The sequence below is a fragment of the Mirounga leonina genome, unplaced genomic scaffold (genome assembly GCF_011800145.1).
Source record: "Mirounga leonina isolate KUSES-001 unplaced genomic scaffold, KU_Mleo_1.0 Mir_180, whole genome shotgun sequence".
Lineage (NCBI taxonomy): Eukaryota > Metazoa > Chordata > Mammalia > Carnivora > Phocidae > Mirounga > Mirounga leonina.
Window position 1 is genome coordinate 4,846,782 of NW_023270469.1, and position 18,075 is coordinate 4,864,856.

The 18,075-nt window shown below is 45.4% G+C and overlaps 1 protein-coding gene and 1 pseudogene across 6 annotated transcripts in view; both read right to left on the reverse strand.

Moving 5' to 3' along the window:
- The window catches only part of CDH13 (cadherin 13), a 1,404,901-nt gene that overhangs the window by 5,770 nt on the left and 1,381,056 nt on the right, over positions 1 to 18,075 (reverse strand). For all 6 annotated transcript variants that reach the window (XM_035024712.1, XM_035024708.1, XM_035024709.1 and 3 more), the window contains 2 exons: positions 8,798 to 9,031; positions 6,304 to 6,522 (listed from right to left, as the gene is read on the reverse strand). In XM_035024712.1, the coding sequence (XP_034880603.1) occupies positions 6,304 to 6,522; positions 8,798 to 9,031 (453 nt within the window). The remainder of the gene's footprint in view (positions 1 to 6,303; positions 6,523 to 8,797; positions 9,032 to 18,075) is intronic.
- On the reverse strand, positions 413 to 4,081 carry LOC118023523 (annotated as a pseudogene).

Genomic DNA, 18,075 nt, shown 5'->3' on the forward strand with positions numbered 1-18,075 from the left:
CAATTCAATTCTCCCTCCTCGCCAATGTAGAGACATTTAATTTTGGTACTTGTTAATATGGTTCACCTGACACGTCTTTTTATGTTCTTGATATTGCTGATTAATTAAGCCTAAAACAATGTTCAAAAAGGTTTCAGGATGATATTCTTTCCTGGAGCTGCCTGAGTCACACCACACAGAGCCCTACAAACCCCCCGCCCCGACACAGCCTAAGAGAGATACCAGCCCAGGGGCGCCTGGGTGGCTCAGTTGGTTAAGCGACTGCCTTCGGCTCAGGTCATGATCCTGGAGTCCTGGGATCGAGTCCCACATTGGGCTCCCTGCTCAGCAGGGGGTCTGCTTCTCCCTCTGCCCTCTTCCCTCCCGTGCTCTCTGTCTCTCATTCTCTCTCACGCAAATAAAAAAAAAAAAAAAAAAAAGAGAGAGATACCAGCCCTTCACTGAGAGGGTCTTAGGGCCAGCACGGCACAGCTCTTCAGTGTCAGCAACACATACCTTCAACAGCAAAACTGGCAGTAAAATTAATTCCATTTACATTTTTTATTACGTCCAATGTCATTAGTTTTATTCCCTTTAGTTCTAGCTGTCAGAGGAGATGCAGACCCCTCAGTTCTAGGCTGTCATAACCAGCTGAAATGTTTTTACTACTTTCTCCCACGAGGAGGCAGTCTAAGGGTGAATGCTGGCCTCACCGCTGGCCCAGCTTGGGACCTCTCTGAGCATCAGTTTTCTCACCTATAAAGTGGGATAAAATCTCCTGGCCAACGAAGAAAATAAAAAAAGCCATGGGACATTAGGGTATTTGGTTCATGCTAGTCTACCTGGATCTCAGTGTTATTTGAAGGGAGGAGAAAACGGCCCCCCCCCCCCCGCCGCCATGTTGTATGGTGTGATTGCTGTAGTTTTACGAGCAAGGGTTCAAAGAAGGGGTTCGCACACATGATTTTGACGTTACCTACAGGTGGCCTTACTTACCTACAGGGGGACAGCTCTGTGTTCCTAGCAAGGGATGGCTCCTTTTGTGAGAACAAGAAGCACATTTGACATCTCAACCATGGTATGCACACATCTGTCTTTTCTCGATGATACTATTTTGAGTATAAAATGAACGTAAGTTCTTTAGGAGTTACCAGGCGATTCTGCCCTGGATTAGTTGTGATCCTGGTGATCAGGTGAGAGAGAGAAGTGGGCAATCTTTGGGAATCTGCTCACTACTGACCTCTGTAGGCCACGGGTCTCCAATAGGGGGCACAGGAAAAACCCTGGTTGAGGAGAGGAAAATGCTGCTCCATTATTTATATTCCCCTTAATCCACACAATTAGGTTAAGTCTTACTAATATTTAATATATGGATTGCTAGTGGCAGACATGCATATTATTATAAAAGATATTGTATAAATATGCACAGACACTGGGTCCGTGTGCTGGAGGCCAGTGTCACCTGGGATGTGGGTTCCACAGGTCGGATGGGCCCAGAAATCTGTATTTCAACAAGCAGAGGTAGGAAGTCTCCATCCTATTAAAATAGGTAAAAATTAGAACCTTCTCCCAGCACTGGGGAGGAGTGATTGCATCCTTTGAAAGGAAAGGAGGGTTAAAAGAGGAGACTACAGAGCAGATTTTTTAGCTTCTTTCACAAACACATGTAGGCAGAGGGATTCAGGTCCGTGGAGCTGAGGCTCTAAATTCGGACACAGAGTCCACGCACAGGCTCCAAATTCGGACACAGAGTCCACCAAGCCAGGGAAGGGCTGGAAATAATCCACAAGGGAAATATGGGGTGACAGGTAGCTCTGACATCAGAACAGACTACTGTCCTCATAGGACAGGGAGAAAAGATTTATCCCCCCAGTGAACAATGTGGTTCAGTTCTATTCTTTTAGTTGCCCCCCACCATTTCACTGAGTGATGCTTAGAAACTTTTTAAATGGGTCGGTGCCATGCAGGAGAGAATTATGCTGTTAAAATAGCCACCGGGAAATGGCCGCAGATGGTTCCTGGGCTGTTCTGGGTCTGAAGGAGAGGTTTCCTAACTCTCCCAAGCAGAGAAGGGCATCCCATCGAACCTGCCTCCTTCACCCTTATCCTTCAAACAGGACGGGATGGGAGGACCACAGCAGGGAACATCAGGTAGTTCTCAGGTAGCAGCTACGATGTGCCGGATCTCTCCACCCTTCCTGGTTCTCTCAAGAACAAAAGGAATTCTGTTTTCTCAGGAAGGCTTTAATTTCTCCTCCCAACTGGGCACAGTGCTTAAAGTGGTGTCCATGACCCAGAAGCCACTCCCACTTTTATTTTCTTCTTCTTCTTCTTCTTCTTTTTGGTGGTATCACCATCTCCATCCCCGGGGTCGCCCAACTCTCTAGAGCAGCTTTGGCCTTCTTATCCTTCTTCTTCCTCTTTTCCTTCTTCACTCTCTCACTGCCGCTTCAGGGCTTTTACCACTTTGGCCACCACCTCTCTCTCTCTCTTTTATTTATTTGAGAGAGAGAGAGAGAGAGTGCATGTGTGAGCCAGGGGAGAGAGAGAGGTGGGGGAGAGAGAGAGAGAAGTAGACTCCCTGCCGAGTGCAGAGCCCAACGTGGGGCTCAGTCTCACAACCCCAGAGATAATGATCTGAGCCAAATTTGAGAGTCAGATATTCAGCCGACTGAGCCACGAGGCGCCCCTCTCTTTGTGGTCACTGTGGTCCACATATTCCTGCATCCTGGTGGCAGGCGTGCTGTCTGTGGCCTTGCCATGCTGACCTAGAAGGCCCTGCTTGATCATCAGCGTCTTCTGACTTCCCTTGGACCTAAACCCCACTTCCGAGGGTAAGTGTGTCTCTCCATGATTCCTCTCTTGATCTTGGCTACCATATACCCTGGTCCCAGATAGAGATCACTGCTGTGGTCATTAATACAACAGCCATGCAGACTGCTTCCCCGTTGGTGGTGATGACCACCAACTCCTGAGTGACTTTGATGCCATCCTCAAACCGAAGAACCCCTAGAAGCATGATCTTTGCCCCATAGCAGATTATGGTCACTGCAGTGTCTTTCATCACCAGCCACTGATGAGAAGGCAGCAGCTTTTCCAAGGGTGAACAGCTTGCCGCAGATGTGCCTCATCCCTGTGGCTGTCATGCAATCGCTGGGCATCGAGCACATCGGGCATTGCCACCAGATGGTCCTTTCCACTCATTACCCCAGAATGAACCCTCCGAAGTTCCTGCATCTGACCACCCACTCCCAATAATGAAGTAAGGTGCACACACAGCATCTGAATATAGGTTCCGGCCTCACAACTCCAGATTCCTAGTCTTCTTTCAGGATCATACTCGACTATCTTGCTCTTGTATATGGTCCGCACTCAGAGTTGCCTCTTTCCTGCAGCAATAAGTGGGGGTCCCTAGAATAAGGCACCCATCAGGGTTCCTAGGACACCACAAAGTTGAGTACTCCCTTCAAGAGCACTGTGTAGCTGGACAATTCCCACATACTCTTTGCATAAACTCTGTTGGGATTTCAACAAGTGAGTGGCTTGTTCTATGCACACGATTCAACAAGCCACTCCCATTGGGATCCAGAACACCACTGCATCCTGTCTTCTACACCCAAAGTATCCACTGGATCCAGGCTACCACCTCATGGGCAGAGGGGCTGGAGGTGCTTGTCAAGATGAATGAAAGCTGTCCTAATATAGTCCCCAGTCTCCCACTTCAGAGGATTTGAACCACAAGGAAGAGGTGTATCGTGTGTTGTCCTCACATTTAGCTTATTAAAGTCCTTGAGCAACAGGGGCCACTGAGATGTGTCCATCTGAGCCACCTTGGACTCACGTGTGATAAGAAATTCTTCAGTGTATTGTATTTATGCTACATCTTCTTCTGGTGATGACTTCCGCTCCTTTTTCTTCTTACATTTCTTCGGCAAACTAAATACTTCCTCGTCCACCATGTTCAGGAAGTCTCCATTTTAAAAACTCACTGGCAGTCCAGAGTAGCAAAGTGTCATTGAGAGTCAGGCTTTGATGTTGTGATAACTGGGTTTATGGAGGCTGATGTGTGAGTGGCCACTCAATTACCATCTCTTTCTCTGTGCACACACACACACACACGGACACATGCACGACACACTTTTTTCTTTACAGTCACACAAGAAGTCAGCCCTCTAGTTTACCCAGGCTCTGTTCTGTGTGAGTTCCAGTGACTCCTAGAAACCACACCTAGTGCTGGGCTTGCTGTCTGTCCAGCACTGACTTGAGAAGCTGGTGGAAAACAGATTCCAGATGTTTACTGCAATAGAATTGATCAGAGAAGGACGTTGTAAATAATCCTGATGTGTCTGTTGACTGGGGAATACACTGCACAGTGTTCATATGACAGATTCTCTGTATCAGTTAAAATGAAAGGACTGGGGCAGGGGTAACCTACAGCTGTTGGGCTAGAGTGTGTTTGTGCGGCTCTTGAGCTCAGAATGGTTTCCCATGTTTAAAGAGTGGGGAAAAACAAAAGAGAGAAACAACAACAAAAGAGCAATAAAAAGGAATATGTGACAAAGCTGATGTGGTCCACAGAGCCCAAAATATTTGCTGCCCAGCCCTTTCTGGTAAAAGTTTGCCAACCCCCAAATTAGAAGAACATAGAAGTACCTTGGAAATGCAGTGTGGGGAGGAAGAAAAGCAAGTTACAGAACATCATGCTCAGGATAACATGAATTACATAAAGTTTTATAAGCTGCACAAAATAGAACTATAAGTGGTGTGTGCGCGCGTGCGTGTGTGTGTGTGTGTGTGTGTAGTAAACATATAAAATAACATCTGGGGGCACCTGGATGGCTCAGTTGGTTAAGCATCTGCTTTGGGCTCAGGTCATGATCTCAGTAGCCTAAGATAAAACCCCGAGTCAGGCTCCCTGCTCAGCGCAGAGTCTTCTCCATCTGCCCTTCCTCCTTACGCATGTGTGTACACACAATCTCTCTCAAATAAATAAATAAAAATGTTTAAAAAATAAAAAAAATAACATCTGGAACACTCTAAGTCATTAAAGTATTTTCTCTGGGGAGAAAGAATAGGAAATGAAACTGGGGAGAAAAATATAGGGGATTTCACCTTTATCTGTAATAGTTTATTTTTTGAAAAGAGAGGAAAAAGAAAGAAAAAAAGAAGAAAGAAAAAGAGAAGAAAAGAAAGGGAAGAGTATATTTTCTTTCATCCATCCTTTCTTCTTTCCATTTATCCATCCATCATTATCTGTCCATCCATCCAACCATCCATCCATCCATCTATCCATTCTATTCATCCATCCACCCATCCATCCTTCTATCTGTCCATCCATCCGTCCTTCTATCTGTCCATCCATCCGTCCTTCTATCCATCCATCCATCCTTCCATCCACCCATTTGTCCTTCCATCCCATTCATCCATCCAAAGAGACACTTCTCATTGTAAGATGTTCTCCTTAGCTCTGCCCCAGGATGCTGGCCCAGCACAGAGCTTTATACACAGTAAATGTCTGAGGTTGGAATGTGTGACTTCCTGTTGATCCCACTTACCACTGTCACCAGGAAGTCATAACTTCTGTTCCTTTTTTTCCCCAGTCAGCAATTTCTCAAGTTCCCAATTCACACTTACACTGATAACCTTCTCAAAATATAAATACCAAAGCCCAAGAAGATGTGAATGGCATCACCTACATGTGCGTAATTGCTAAGGTTAACGTTGGGCTAGTACTCCATGCATAGGAAATATCTGATACACATATCTATTTATTTTATGCTCACTTTATATTACTCAGCATAACAATTCATTTGTTTAAAATTACGCTTCATTATATTACAGCCATTACTACCAGTCAGCGGGGAAAAAAAAGTATGAATTATGCATTTATCTCTTTTCCTACAGCCCAGCCTCCCTCCGTGAATTCTCACGACTGTTCTTAAAGAGGCAGACTACCTACTTTAACCATGCCAAAGATTCTTCTGCACAATGCAGAGAGAAATAAGGCCCTGGTAGACCAGTTCCCTAATGTGGCACGTTCTTATTAGCCTAAATTTGGTGTCATCAGCAGGGCATTTTCTCGTTACCTGGTCTGTGGGTTGCCCTGAATGTCTTTGCACAATTCCCCAGACTGGCTGGCGGGGGGATGTGAAGACGCCTTCCAACAGTAGTTGGAACACTTTTACACGAAACACTATTATACAGACATAAACCAAGAATGAGCGCTTCCTCGGGAATGAATTTTTTGGAAACTCTATGGAAAACAGGGGCTTGGGGGAAGTTAGGTGTTCGCACTCGTGCATGCGCCAGAGCTGGGTTACTTACAAGCCAAGCTGAAGAGGGACATGAGCAGGACTGAGGTCACGCTGAAGTGCAGGGCCCCCGCCGCGTTGCAGTCCACTTTGGAGTTCTTGCAGGAACACACGTGTACCCTGAGGTCAGTGACGTTCGTCATGGGTGGTTTCCCTGAATCTGTCACCATGATGGGCAGGTGGTAGTTGGCTTTGTTCAGGTTTTGAAGAAGGCTTACCAGGGCGTGCGTATCTGGGGGAGCCAAGGAGGACCTTCGTGAGAGAGGGTTAGACTTTCCCAAATAAAAGGGTGAGGTTTTGGCGATGAAAACCACACCAATCAGGCATTGCGTATTGGTTTATAACCATGGGCGTGTTTAAACTTAAATTCCTTAAAAATTCAAATTCATCTCCTCAGTTGTGCTAACCACACCTCAAATGTCCAGCAACCACGTGTGGCTGGGGGCTGTGGCATCCGAGGTGCCAGATAGAACATTCCATGGCCAAGGAGTCCTGTGGTTCAGTGCTGTGATAATCTATTTCAAGGGGACCCACTTTTGTGAAGGTGACTGCCTACTAAGAACTCCTCCCTGCAGATTTATTACACCGATAAAACTATCTTTGCCAAGATCACATTCGACATCCGGAAAAACTGACTTAAAAACCCATTTTCCCATCGTCACAGTGTGCATCTTAACTATATACAATTTTTGTCTGTTAACTACACGTCAATGAAGGTGGAAAAAAGTAAAAAAGAGAAAAAAATGAAATGATCAGCTGAGAGCATTTTTATTTAAGAATCCAAATTCAAATACTCAAAATAAATTCTTAGACCAAAAGGAAAAAAAAAAACCCAACCACTCCAAAACCATCCACTCACTCTAAACGTGGACACGACCCCTGGATGTGGCCATGGGGACAGGTTCCATAGCCTACAGCTTTATTGGTCCTCAGCCACAGCTCTGGATCTGGGTGGGAATGTGACACACCACCCCAGCAGGGGCACTTAGATTTCGGCCCGTTTGCTGGGAGCGTGTGCTGTGAGCCTGGCCTTGGGCAGCATGCAAAAGTGGCCACCCCACCTGGACCCTGTGTTTAGCCTCGGGCTATTCTCTTTTCAGTAACTCACATGACTAGTGATTTTTTTTTTTTTTTTTTGAGAGAGAGAGAGAGAGAGGGAGCCCATGAGTGGGGGAAGGGGCAGAGGGAGAAGGAGCATCTCAAGCAGACTCCGCACTGAATGTGGAGGCTGACGCGGGGTTCAGCCTCACACCCCTGAGATCATGACCCGAGCCCAACTGACTGAGCCACCCAGGTGCCACCCCCCCTTTTTTTTTTTGACTCTCCCCTTTCTGGGCATGAACAGTGCTAGGTATTAAAAAAAATACCAAAACTGGGACCAGGAAAAGAACTGAAAATTCAGCTGTCTCTTAAATAAAACCATGAGGAAAACAGAGCAATAACATGAAAACAGAAACAGATGAAGTGTCATCCTGACCAGAAGGAGAAGCAGCAGAAATAACCAACGTGTGTAGTCACCGTAGTTGCGTGACGGGTTAATGCAAGGAACAATCTTCCCATCTCACTTGTGTGGACGAGAAACTTGAGTAAGAAAGTTCCAGCTGGGACCTTCTGGAAAGAGCCGGTGGTGGTTATTCCAATCTGCTGTAGCCACAAAAACTAGCAAAGGAAGCATGCTAACCCCTCAGACAAGAGGAGGGCTGTTTTAATTAAAAGTAATCAGCATAACAGAACTCATTCTTTAAAAAGCAATAAAATAGACAAACAGGCAAATGGAATCAATAACAAGAGGAAGGCTCTAGTAAAATGAGATATGAGATAAGGCCATTCAATACATATGAGATTTTTTAATAGAAAATTTTATGCACAATTGTACAACCCATTTTCAAGACTTAATGAAATTAGTAATTCCCAATCCCTCTCGAAAATTCTACTGCTGGTGGATGAGGAGGGTACCCTGGCTGGGTCAGTTGCAGGGGAAGTTCACTGCTGGAGAGAGTGTGCGTCCAGTGCGTGGGTTCTGGTTTTTTACTTTATTGCAAAACAAGGTGAACTTCATAGTGAGTTCACATTTGCCACAAGGGGGGAAGCACGTGCTTGTGGATACAGGGATGCTGCTGAATTGAGCACGTATGGAAAATGTCAGGCCGAGTTTTGAATTCCACCTTCCCACATGAAAAGACTGGTAGAAAGGGACATGGCTTGCAAGTCTCATAGGTCAGGGACAGGACAGATGTGCGACGATATCACGGTTGAACATCAAAGCCACGGTTGTTGCAAAGATAAAGCTAATTTTGAGGAAGCCTCCCACGTAAAGCACAAGATGGAGGGTTAGAGGCTAAGACTCTACAAAGATTGTTCTGCCAGTGTAGGATGGAGAGCATAGGATGCAGAGCATGGAGGAAAGGAGAGAGGAGGAGGGAGGAACAGTGTGAAAAGGAAGACAAGCCAGGGAAATGAGGTTTCAAAGCCAGAGGAACAGCCACAGAACGTGTAACCCGACTTACTATTGATCTTGGAGACCTTCCAGACTTTATCGGGAACAGCTTGTTTGTGGATCTCAAATTTGAAAGGGTCTGTATTTGGGTGAAGATCCTTATCTGATGCTCCCAAAATCACGACGCTGAGGTTTTTGGCATCATCACAGACTTCAGCGACTGTGGGGTAAATGAAGGGGGCGTTGTCGTTCACGTCCTCCAGAGTGATCAGCAAAGTTCCGGTCCCAGTAGCGGGAGGGTTGCCTATGGGGAAGGAGGGAGAGGTTAGCAGGCAGCTGGGCCCAGGCCAGAGCAATCTGCCACAGTGCTTTCCTCCAGGGCCCTTGACACCTTTATTATCGCTAATAGGGTTCGAACAGGACTGACCGAATAGCTTACGTATTTGTATCAAGCCTAGTGGCCCTTTCTCATATATAGAACTTTTGATTTCAATTCTTTAGCCTTTACCTAACTTAGAATGCGCAGCTTCTAGCACACAAGCCATCCTAACACGCTGAAAGCAAAGAATGGATATAATAAATAGGACCTTTTCTCGCTTAGCGAATGAAACCTTTTATCTAAATAGCCAGGTATTCACGGGTGTTGATGGTACGGGGAGGATGGAGGCCCCATGAGAGAAGACTGGGTTTTGTATGTGTGAAAAAGCTCTGTCTAACTGGGTAGATGACTGCAGAGAGCGAGCGAGCTAATCCAGGTTTTGAAGACTCAGAGTGAGTTTATTTACCTTTCCCTAAATTTATTTTTAATCATCTAGACATCAGAGGTTTTCTCTTGGGACCAAGCACTCATTAACAGTTCCTAATTTCTGTGAGAAAAGTCAGATCCAAATTCACAGGCCACAGATCGCAAGCGTACAGAGTTGCCCGATTCCAAAAAGGATTTGGTGCACCTGTCAAATGCGGTACTCTAAGTTTATGCCTAACCTAAGGTCTGGCTCCATTTTATTTTTCCTATTCTCATGTGCACTTCCAAGCCCAATTTTATTTCACCTCACACACTATTTCTTGAAATGCGCATCAAGTTTCAAGTTGAGTTCTCAATCACATGGGGGTTCGCAGGGTAGTGAGTATTTGAGCGCCGGGTGCATGTGTCCAGTGCAAGACAAGGCGAGGGCTGACAGATTCTGCAGGTGAAGACATGGCGAGTCCTTTTCAGATTCAGTCTGGTTAATCCGTCCTGACCTAGACAGTAGAAGGGCGAGCAGGCTGGTCCTTGTGCAGGTGACACTAAGCACACGGGGCCAGGTATCTGCAGCCCTGTTGCTGAGGGGCCACTTGGAAGCTGCTTCCCAGCACTTTTGGGCCCCTCGCAGGGCCAGGCAGGAAGCCTCATCCCTCATCGGCCCAGAAGGACGTGAGAAGCTGTCCGGTGACAGCCTCCCGGGGGGACCCAGGGAGGCCAGTGGGAAATGGACCATCGCAGCTCCTACAAGTCTCCTGTGCCTACTGTGCTGGGAGGATCATGAGGCATCTGCCGACACTCAGACTGGCTATGGCTCAAGCCTTCTCTCCTGGTCTACGTGGTGTAGGCAGTGTCACCTGGCGCCATCATGGGCTGTTAGAGTGGATGGGAGGAGCAAGCAGACAAGCCCTGAGATGTCTGGGAGAGCTTGGGGCCTGACTTTCACAACCAGCTGCTGGTACTGAGTCTCCAGACCACATGAAGTCACCGGAGGTTTTTCAGAGAGGCAGTGGGCCAATCTGATCTGATTTTTAGAGACACACGTGGTATTGGCAGGAGATGTTGGACACTGGAGGCAGGGAGACCAGCAACAGATTGAGGCATGATGTGAGCAGTTTGAATAAGAAAGAAATGTCTTATCTTGGTTATCAGGCACTTGGATGAGGCTGCCGGGGGGGCGGGGGAACCCCCCCAAAACAGAAAGGAGTGGGGAGTGGAAAGACATGAGTTCAGCTCCGACTGTGCTAACAGCCCCTCAGATTCAGTGCACCCGTCTAGAAGCACGCAGAGCTTAGGAGACTCGCCGGCACTGGGTAGTGACTGAGGACCTGTCCGCATAGATGCTTTGAAAGGGTCCTAGCCAATCAGGTTACCCAACGTGATAGGGCAGAAGGGCAGGGGGGTGGGGGCCTAGGAAACCCCAGAGTTGAAAGAGCAGCTGGTGGTTTGCAGAAGACAGAGGGGATGCAAATTGGAAGAGGAGGCAATGAACAGCCATGAAATGCGTCGTGATGCCCCACAGGATAAGGGGTAAAGAGAAGCCATGTGATTTTGCAAGGAGAAGGGGACTGGTGGTGACTTCTTTAGGAGAGGGGTCCACTGATGGGGAATAAACCAGCTTGAAGGTAGTTGAGCAATGAGTCATGAAGAAGTGAGAATAGACATTTTTTAGCAGGGCTGGTGGAACTTGAAATATATCAACACCCAATGACAGTTTCAGAGTAAACATTCCAATAAATATCTGCTAACGTCGAAACACCACCATCATTCATCAGCAGAAGGATGGCTATTTCTAATGGTGGCCCGTCATCAACTTTTGTTGGAGCAAGAACTCAAAAGAAATGCATAATTACTTTGAAGTTGGTTTTTCACTGTCAGCTTTAGTCATTTGGTTGAATTTCTTTACTGAAAAATTATTTTTCCTTTTTTTTATTGAATAATTGAATATCTCTGAGGAATCCATTATATTTTTTCGCTCTGAGTATATTATGAAGTGCCGTCATTTGGTAGAATGGATGAAAAGGCATTACGAGTATTTGAAATATGGCCGTAAGAATCGGCCTTTTGTGAACTTAATTATACTACTGTCTTCGTTTCTCCGTGTGCTATTCCCAGGCCAGGCTGGTGATGTCTTCTTCTGAAATCAAGGAAAATGAGCTTGTTTTTTTCATGGATAAGGTGAAGACCGGACTCTCAAACTCCTCAGGAAAATAGTCTCTCCCAGTTTACATCACAGGATGGAGAAAAAACCACCATTCAGAATTCAGATGCAATTCAAAATATGACTCTTCACAAGCCCATTTGGCTCTAATGGTTCCAGCGGCCCAGGAAATATTGGAACTTCTGGGTTTCATGACACACAGAACCAAAGCATGATTGAAAATGGGCCCTCCCTCATGGATTTTCTATTTCAATAGGGACAAAGCCTCAATTTGAGCAAAACTCCTAGGATATGGAGCTAGAATTTTGATTTCTCCTCCTTGCAGCTCCCTCAGAGGAGCCCATGGGCCACGTTCTCAGGGGAGCTGCTTACGGATCAGAGGATGTCCATCCTCCAAATGAGTGGAGGGATTTGCCTGTGGTTGCATGGGCTTCTGTCTTCATAGGTTAGGAGAAGAAAGGGCCCTGGAGAGAGGAACCATGCCTGGCAGTAGGTTTTAAATGGAATGGGAGGTGGGTTCCCCTTGGGGAATTTGATGAAGGTCATGATCTTGCTTCCAGAGAAACACACCCACCTCCATACTGAAGGCACTGCAGACCCTGGAAGTAGGGCTGAGTGCTTGCTGTTCAGGCAGCTGGCCTGGGACACCTTTGTTCATAGGTATTTTCTTTTATTTGATCTTTTTTTTTTTCTTTCTTTTATTTGATCTTATTCAGAATCCTGACCAAACAGGATTTCCACTTTAGCCAGAAAATACTGAGATTTCTCTGATAGGATCCATCACTCAGATGTTTTAAACATATATATATACTTTATATCTTGTTAGTAAGAGACACAACTGAAAACATAGTGTAATCCTAATTAAAAATATATAATTAGAAGTAGAAAAAGATTAGGAAGAAATATACCAAAGCCTAAATGATGATTCTCTCTCCAGGTAATTAACATTAAAATAATAATTTTTTTTTTGGTAAATTTTCTTTACAATAACCATGACCATTATAATAATCAGAAACAGAAATATAAATTCAAAAGTTATACAGGGGTTTAAAAATATTTCACCGATTCTCCTTTCTTTTCTCTCACTCTTTTATTTGTTTTTATGATGAATTTATATTTGGTAAATTTACAGGGGTGTGCTTATCACCACCACCTAATTTTAGAACCTTTCTTCCATCACCCCAAAGAAAGAAACCCCAGGCCCCTTTGTACTACCTTTCCATACCTACTTCTACCTCTAGGCCACCACTGATATACTTCTTTTCTCTACAGATTTGTGTTTTCTGGACATTTCTATAAATGAAATCATAGAGTACGTGGCCTTTCGTGTCTGGCTTCTTTCACTTGGCATCATGTTTTTGAGGTTCATCCATGCTGTTGTGTGAATCACTTCCTTCCTTTTTATGGCTGAATGATACTGTATTCCAGGGCCAGACCATGTTTTGATGGACAAATGGGTGGTTTCCACTCTTTGTCTGATAGGAATAATGCTGCTGTAAACATCTGCATGGAAGGGACCATGTCTTCACATGTTGCAAAGCTCCAAATGCATGTTTTCAAGAGAGTCGCCTCAGAGGAGTAGGGTCCCTGTTCTCACCACTGTTGGATGGGCTGGCTTCGTATGCACAGAGCATTAGGATCTGAGCAAGAACTTTCAGAGCTAGCTCTGCAAAATATAGGGAAGCAGGAGATTTTTCTAATCACTGGTCCCACACTGGTCTCCCTGAGCTGGGTCTAGAGGCATGCAGCATGGGTCCTACCTTGGGAATCATGAGTGCAAGTGGTTTTATATGGGGAATAGGAAAGTGAGTTGGCCTACATGAAGAATAAAATGCAGGAAAAGGGGTGGTGTGGGCGGGAAGCAGGAAGCTCATTCCTGAGCCCCATGGGCTCTGAGCATCAGGACTGTTCTCCAGCCTGGTATATAACAGGCACTCAGTAGATTTTGAATTCATTTAGGTGGACTTGAAAAAGCTAATGATGAATTGCTCTTTCCAAACATATGGCATATATATTTCCATAGGTTTCCATCTCTATCTTGCTTCTACTCTGTGACCCTGTCTATACTCCAGTCCTCCCTTGTCCCACCTAGGGGAGGGAAAAAGCATGTCTAGGATGTGGTCTGTGGAACTGGGGCTCAGGGCAGGGAGCCCACACCAGTGATAAGGAGAGAGAGACCTCAGCTGATGTCTCAAGGAAGCTTGAGGACTCCATTTTGGGAGGAAAATCAGGAGGATGTGTTGATTTAGTAAGAGTTTAGATGTGGGCTCCTGAGAGAATGCGGGCACCCTGGCTAGTTTCTGAGGCTTGTTTGTAGGGGAAAGAGGTGTGAGTGCAGCACTCTACTCCATCCCAAAAGCCCTCCACTAAGCAGCTGTGAGCAAATAAATGCCACATCTTTTACTTCATACGAACAGGCTTCTACACTTACTTGCACCTGTGTTTAAAAGTGAGCTTAAACCAGGGTTCTTCTAGAAAAGATGATCCTTTGTATTGTTGTGTTCAGCCCATGTTCTATTTGTTTTGGCTTTTCAGCATCAGTATTTACCAATCTGTTTTGGCCTGTGCCCCATGAGCCAGGAATCTCGTTGCTTTTAAATTCATAAGCATTTAGAAAATTGCTTTGTTAATGGAGAGCTTGCCAACGTTGTTGTACATTAAAAAAAAAAAAAATTAATAGTAAACCAACCCAGAACCTGGCCAGAAAATAGACTTGCAAAATATCCTGCCAGGTTTCCATGGGTAATACTTAAGGTAGAACTGAGGCAATTATTTGCACAACTCAAACTTGAACGTTCTTTCACAGGAGACCTTAATCTGAAGTCTGAGCCGTTTTTAAAAAAATTCAACGTTTTGGCTTTTGTTTTGGTGTGTTTCCACTTTACTAACTTAAGGGAAAAGGAACAAAAAAGAGGCGAAGTGTTGATTTGGAGGCCACGGTTAAACAGGCTGATCTCATTTCATTCAATCAGTAATCATGTACGTGGACTCTGCCCTGTGCCTGGCTGCACCTGTGTGGAAATCAGCGACCCCCGGGCAGGAACAGATACGTAAACAGATGCAGGACAGCCCTGTCAAGGGTGGGAAGACATGAGAGCTTGTGGCATGGAATAACTTACTGCCTGGTGGTAGATCAGAAGGCTTTGGGAGGAGATGTGCAGGAGATGGGGATACTTTTGGAGAGGGAGAAGTTGTTCTGGGAGGAGGAAATCGTATGGCCATTTTGTGGGAAGCCGTTCAAAGACTTTAAAGCAGGAGAGTGGCTTTGATAAAAGTGGAGGACGACGCTGCAGGCACGGAAGGGGAGGACTTGCATGAGGCGCGGGGGCACAGGAAGAGCAGCTGGGGGCCAGTGTTGTGGGGACACGGGAGCAGGGGCTGGAGGGCTGGACTCAGGAGCCTGAGCGCACAGCACAGCGGGATTGGGATCTGTGATGTATGAGCCTCAGGGGGATGGCTTCTAGCTGCAGCTGTGCAGCTGGCCTTGCTCATCCCCAAACTGGGAAATGGGGACTATAGAGGAGAACTAGCTAAGAGACACTTGGGCACGATGAACTGAGCTGACAAAGATGGCCAGCATTTCAGTGCCCAAATCGGTTTCTTTTCCCAATGAATGTGTGAAAGCATTATGCTTAAGACAGTTGATTTGGCTGGTCAACATGGAAATGTCCTCCTGTCGGTAGAGTATTGCCTTAAATCTCCCCCATTCAGACGGAGGCATGATGCCCACGAGGAAGGCGGCATGTTCTGCCAATTTTCTTACGGCCCTACTCCGAGTAGAGGGCCCTGTGGCCCATCCCTTCCCTAGAAAAACGCTCAGACCTCCCCCAGGGCTGTCGTCGATGTTTTCTACTTGGCCTCAGACCAGTGAAGTGGTTTTGAAATGCTAAGTTTAGAAAATCTGTCCACAGCTCAATTTGAGTCAGTTGACTTAACTCTTTGTTAGGTGTTTCACGAGATGCCAGGAACTTCGCATTCATGATTTCTAGTCCTTACAACAACCCGGCAGGGAGGGAAACTGAGGTGGAGAGAGCATAAGTCTCGCACTTATGGTGGTCCAAGGAGGTTGGGAAGCTGGCTCATGTCCAGATAGAGCAGAGCGCTGGGCCCCTTCTCTCTCCACAGACTCTCAGCAAACTCTGGGTGTAATCTCTCTATTACAAGATCTCAGGCGATTTTTATTGGGCCATTTTGTCAGTGACAAAATTGAAGCTAGTATTTTCAACGTGATTGATATTTTACTGGTACTTGAAGTAACGAGGAATGATGGCTGGGTCTTCAATTTATTTTTCTTCCTCAATTACGATAACAGCTGAGATAAGGGGTGTTAAACTGGCTTAATTGGGTTGCCATCATAACTAATGGCTTGATTTTATCCAAACTAGCATATTTTAAGTGGAATTAATCTAAATGATCTTACTGCATCCCCCACGCAATCTAGAACTTGGTGGATCCACAAAAAGACAAAGACCACAGATCTAGGCATCTGTTTGAAGATCAGGTCCCCGCCCCACCCCCCCATCCCTAGTTGGGGGCTCTTGGTTTTTGGTAGGCATTTCATGGTGGGGCTGAACAACATTTTTTTTTTTCCTCTTTTAATCAATCTAAATGTACTTTGCACAGTATTTCAATTTTGAGTCAAATGGCATTATCCGAACATCTATCACACAGGGGACTGAGGGAAAAGGCAGGTTGGGACATGATGTATCTTAGCCTATGAAAAATCATTATCTCAGTGGATTCCATTTTAATCTTACAGCTGTTCTGCCTGGTTCTATATCTGTGTCTTCTTGGGAACCCACCTCACATTTTTCACTGGCAGACTCAAATATACTTTATACAAGTTGCTAAGTCATGAGAACATGCTGCCGAGTTTAGTGATAATTTGGCTTGTTTTTATGTTATCCTTCCCCCTAGTCTTCAAAATGAAAATAGATAGGGAACGGGCCACTTTGATAATCATAGCAAGACTTAATATGGATGCTGAAGATGGTATGGGCTTCCTGGCTCCAACTATCTCATATGCACTGAGCTCCAGGAAGAACTAGAATGGGTTTTTCCCCCCCTTTTTCCTTTAAACTCTCTGCAAAGCATGGGTGCTGGGAAAGAGGGCACTTGGACTCAACTGAAGCAAAATATTTGTGTTTTGTGTTTGGAGTCACAACTTAGATCTTCTCTGAGGATCTAAGAGTCATCAGTAACACTCATGGAACGATGAGGCATGCACAATTTCAGAACAGAAGGAGGGGGAGAAAGATGAGGTTATAGGTAAGAAGAAGGCAGGAGGGCCAGTCTAACAGAATTCTGAGCAAAAGACGGCAAGCTGGGAGTCAGCAGCCAGTTCTGCCTTTCCTGCCCATGACCATCCCCTGTGGGATTCCAGAACTCTTAGGAGAAATTGCTTGTGACAGTTTTCAGCCCACACAAGACAGTGAGACTAACATTTGACCTTTCTGGTGATTACCTGAGCAGGAGCAAAAATCACACAGGGATTGGCCCAGGGCTAATTGCTGTGGTTTGCCCTATAGTCAGCACATCCCCAAAGGGGTTCCATCTTACTGCATTCCCAAATGTTCTCTCTCCATCTCAGTATTTTCCTCAACAGTTATTATCCCCCCTTTTTTTAAAGACAGTCTAACAATTCTGTGTTCGTTGAAGTCTTTAACAGAAGAGTTCCTGTGCTCTGAAGGCACTGTCTTAACCTTTTCAGAAAATCTGGACCACATAAGGTAAATGATGATATTCATCTCCAAAGATAAAATGCTTGCCAACACGAAAGGTCATACCTTATTAGTCTATAGGATTAAATGCTTTATTCTTCCAATCATTTACAGCCAGTTTGCTTTTAGCAAAACAGAAGCATTTCAGTTATAAAGGAACCACATTGTTAGGTGATTTGTAACTCATTAAAACTGTTAACAATTTATGAAAAGTGCCTTGTTCATCCTTGACTGTCCCGTGGGTTACAACCTAGCCTCTATTCGTAGGGAGGGACTAACGTGCCTTTCCTCCCCAAATTGCCTAAACCTGGGCCTTGTCGATACTATTGTGATGCATGACTCCAGGATCTGTATAGACTGGCTTTGGGGCCCCAGGCAAATAGGTCCAAAGAATTTTTTTGTTTCTGTTAAGCACAGAAAGGTTTCCAGCCCTGCTCCTGACTGTCTTTTTATATTCCTCCATCCTGATCTCACAGTCTCTACTCTCAAAGAGGCACCTAAAAGAAAATTCTCTATTGGTGCTGCCTTGTCATTGTCCTCAACTGGATAAGCAGAGCTGTGTGTAGAAAATAAGATGGTAGTACTTCTGCCTTTTGCAAAGGATCGTGGGAACCCGAGAATGTGAGCTTTGCTTTGTTTCCTCTGCAGACAACCTGCCTCTCACCTTTCCTGGAGTATCAACCCACCAGCAGCTGAGACTGTCCTTCCATAGAGTGGTAGGAAGC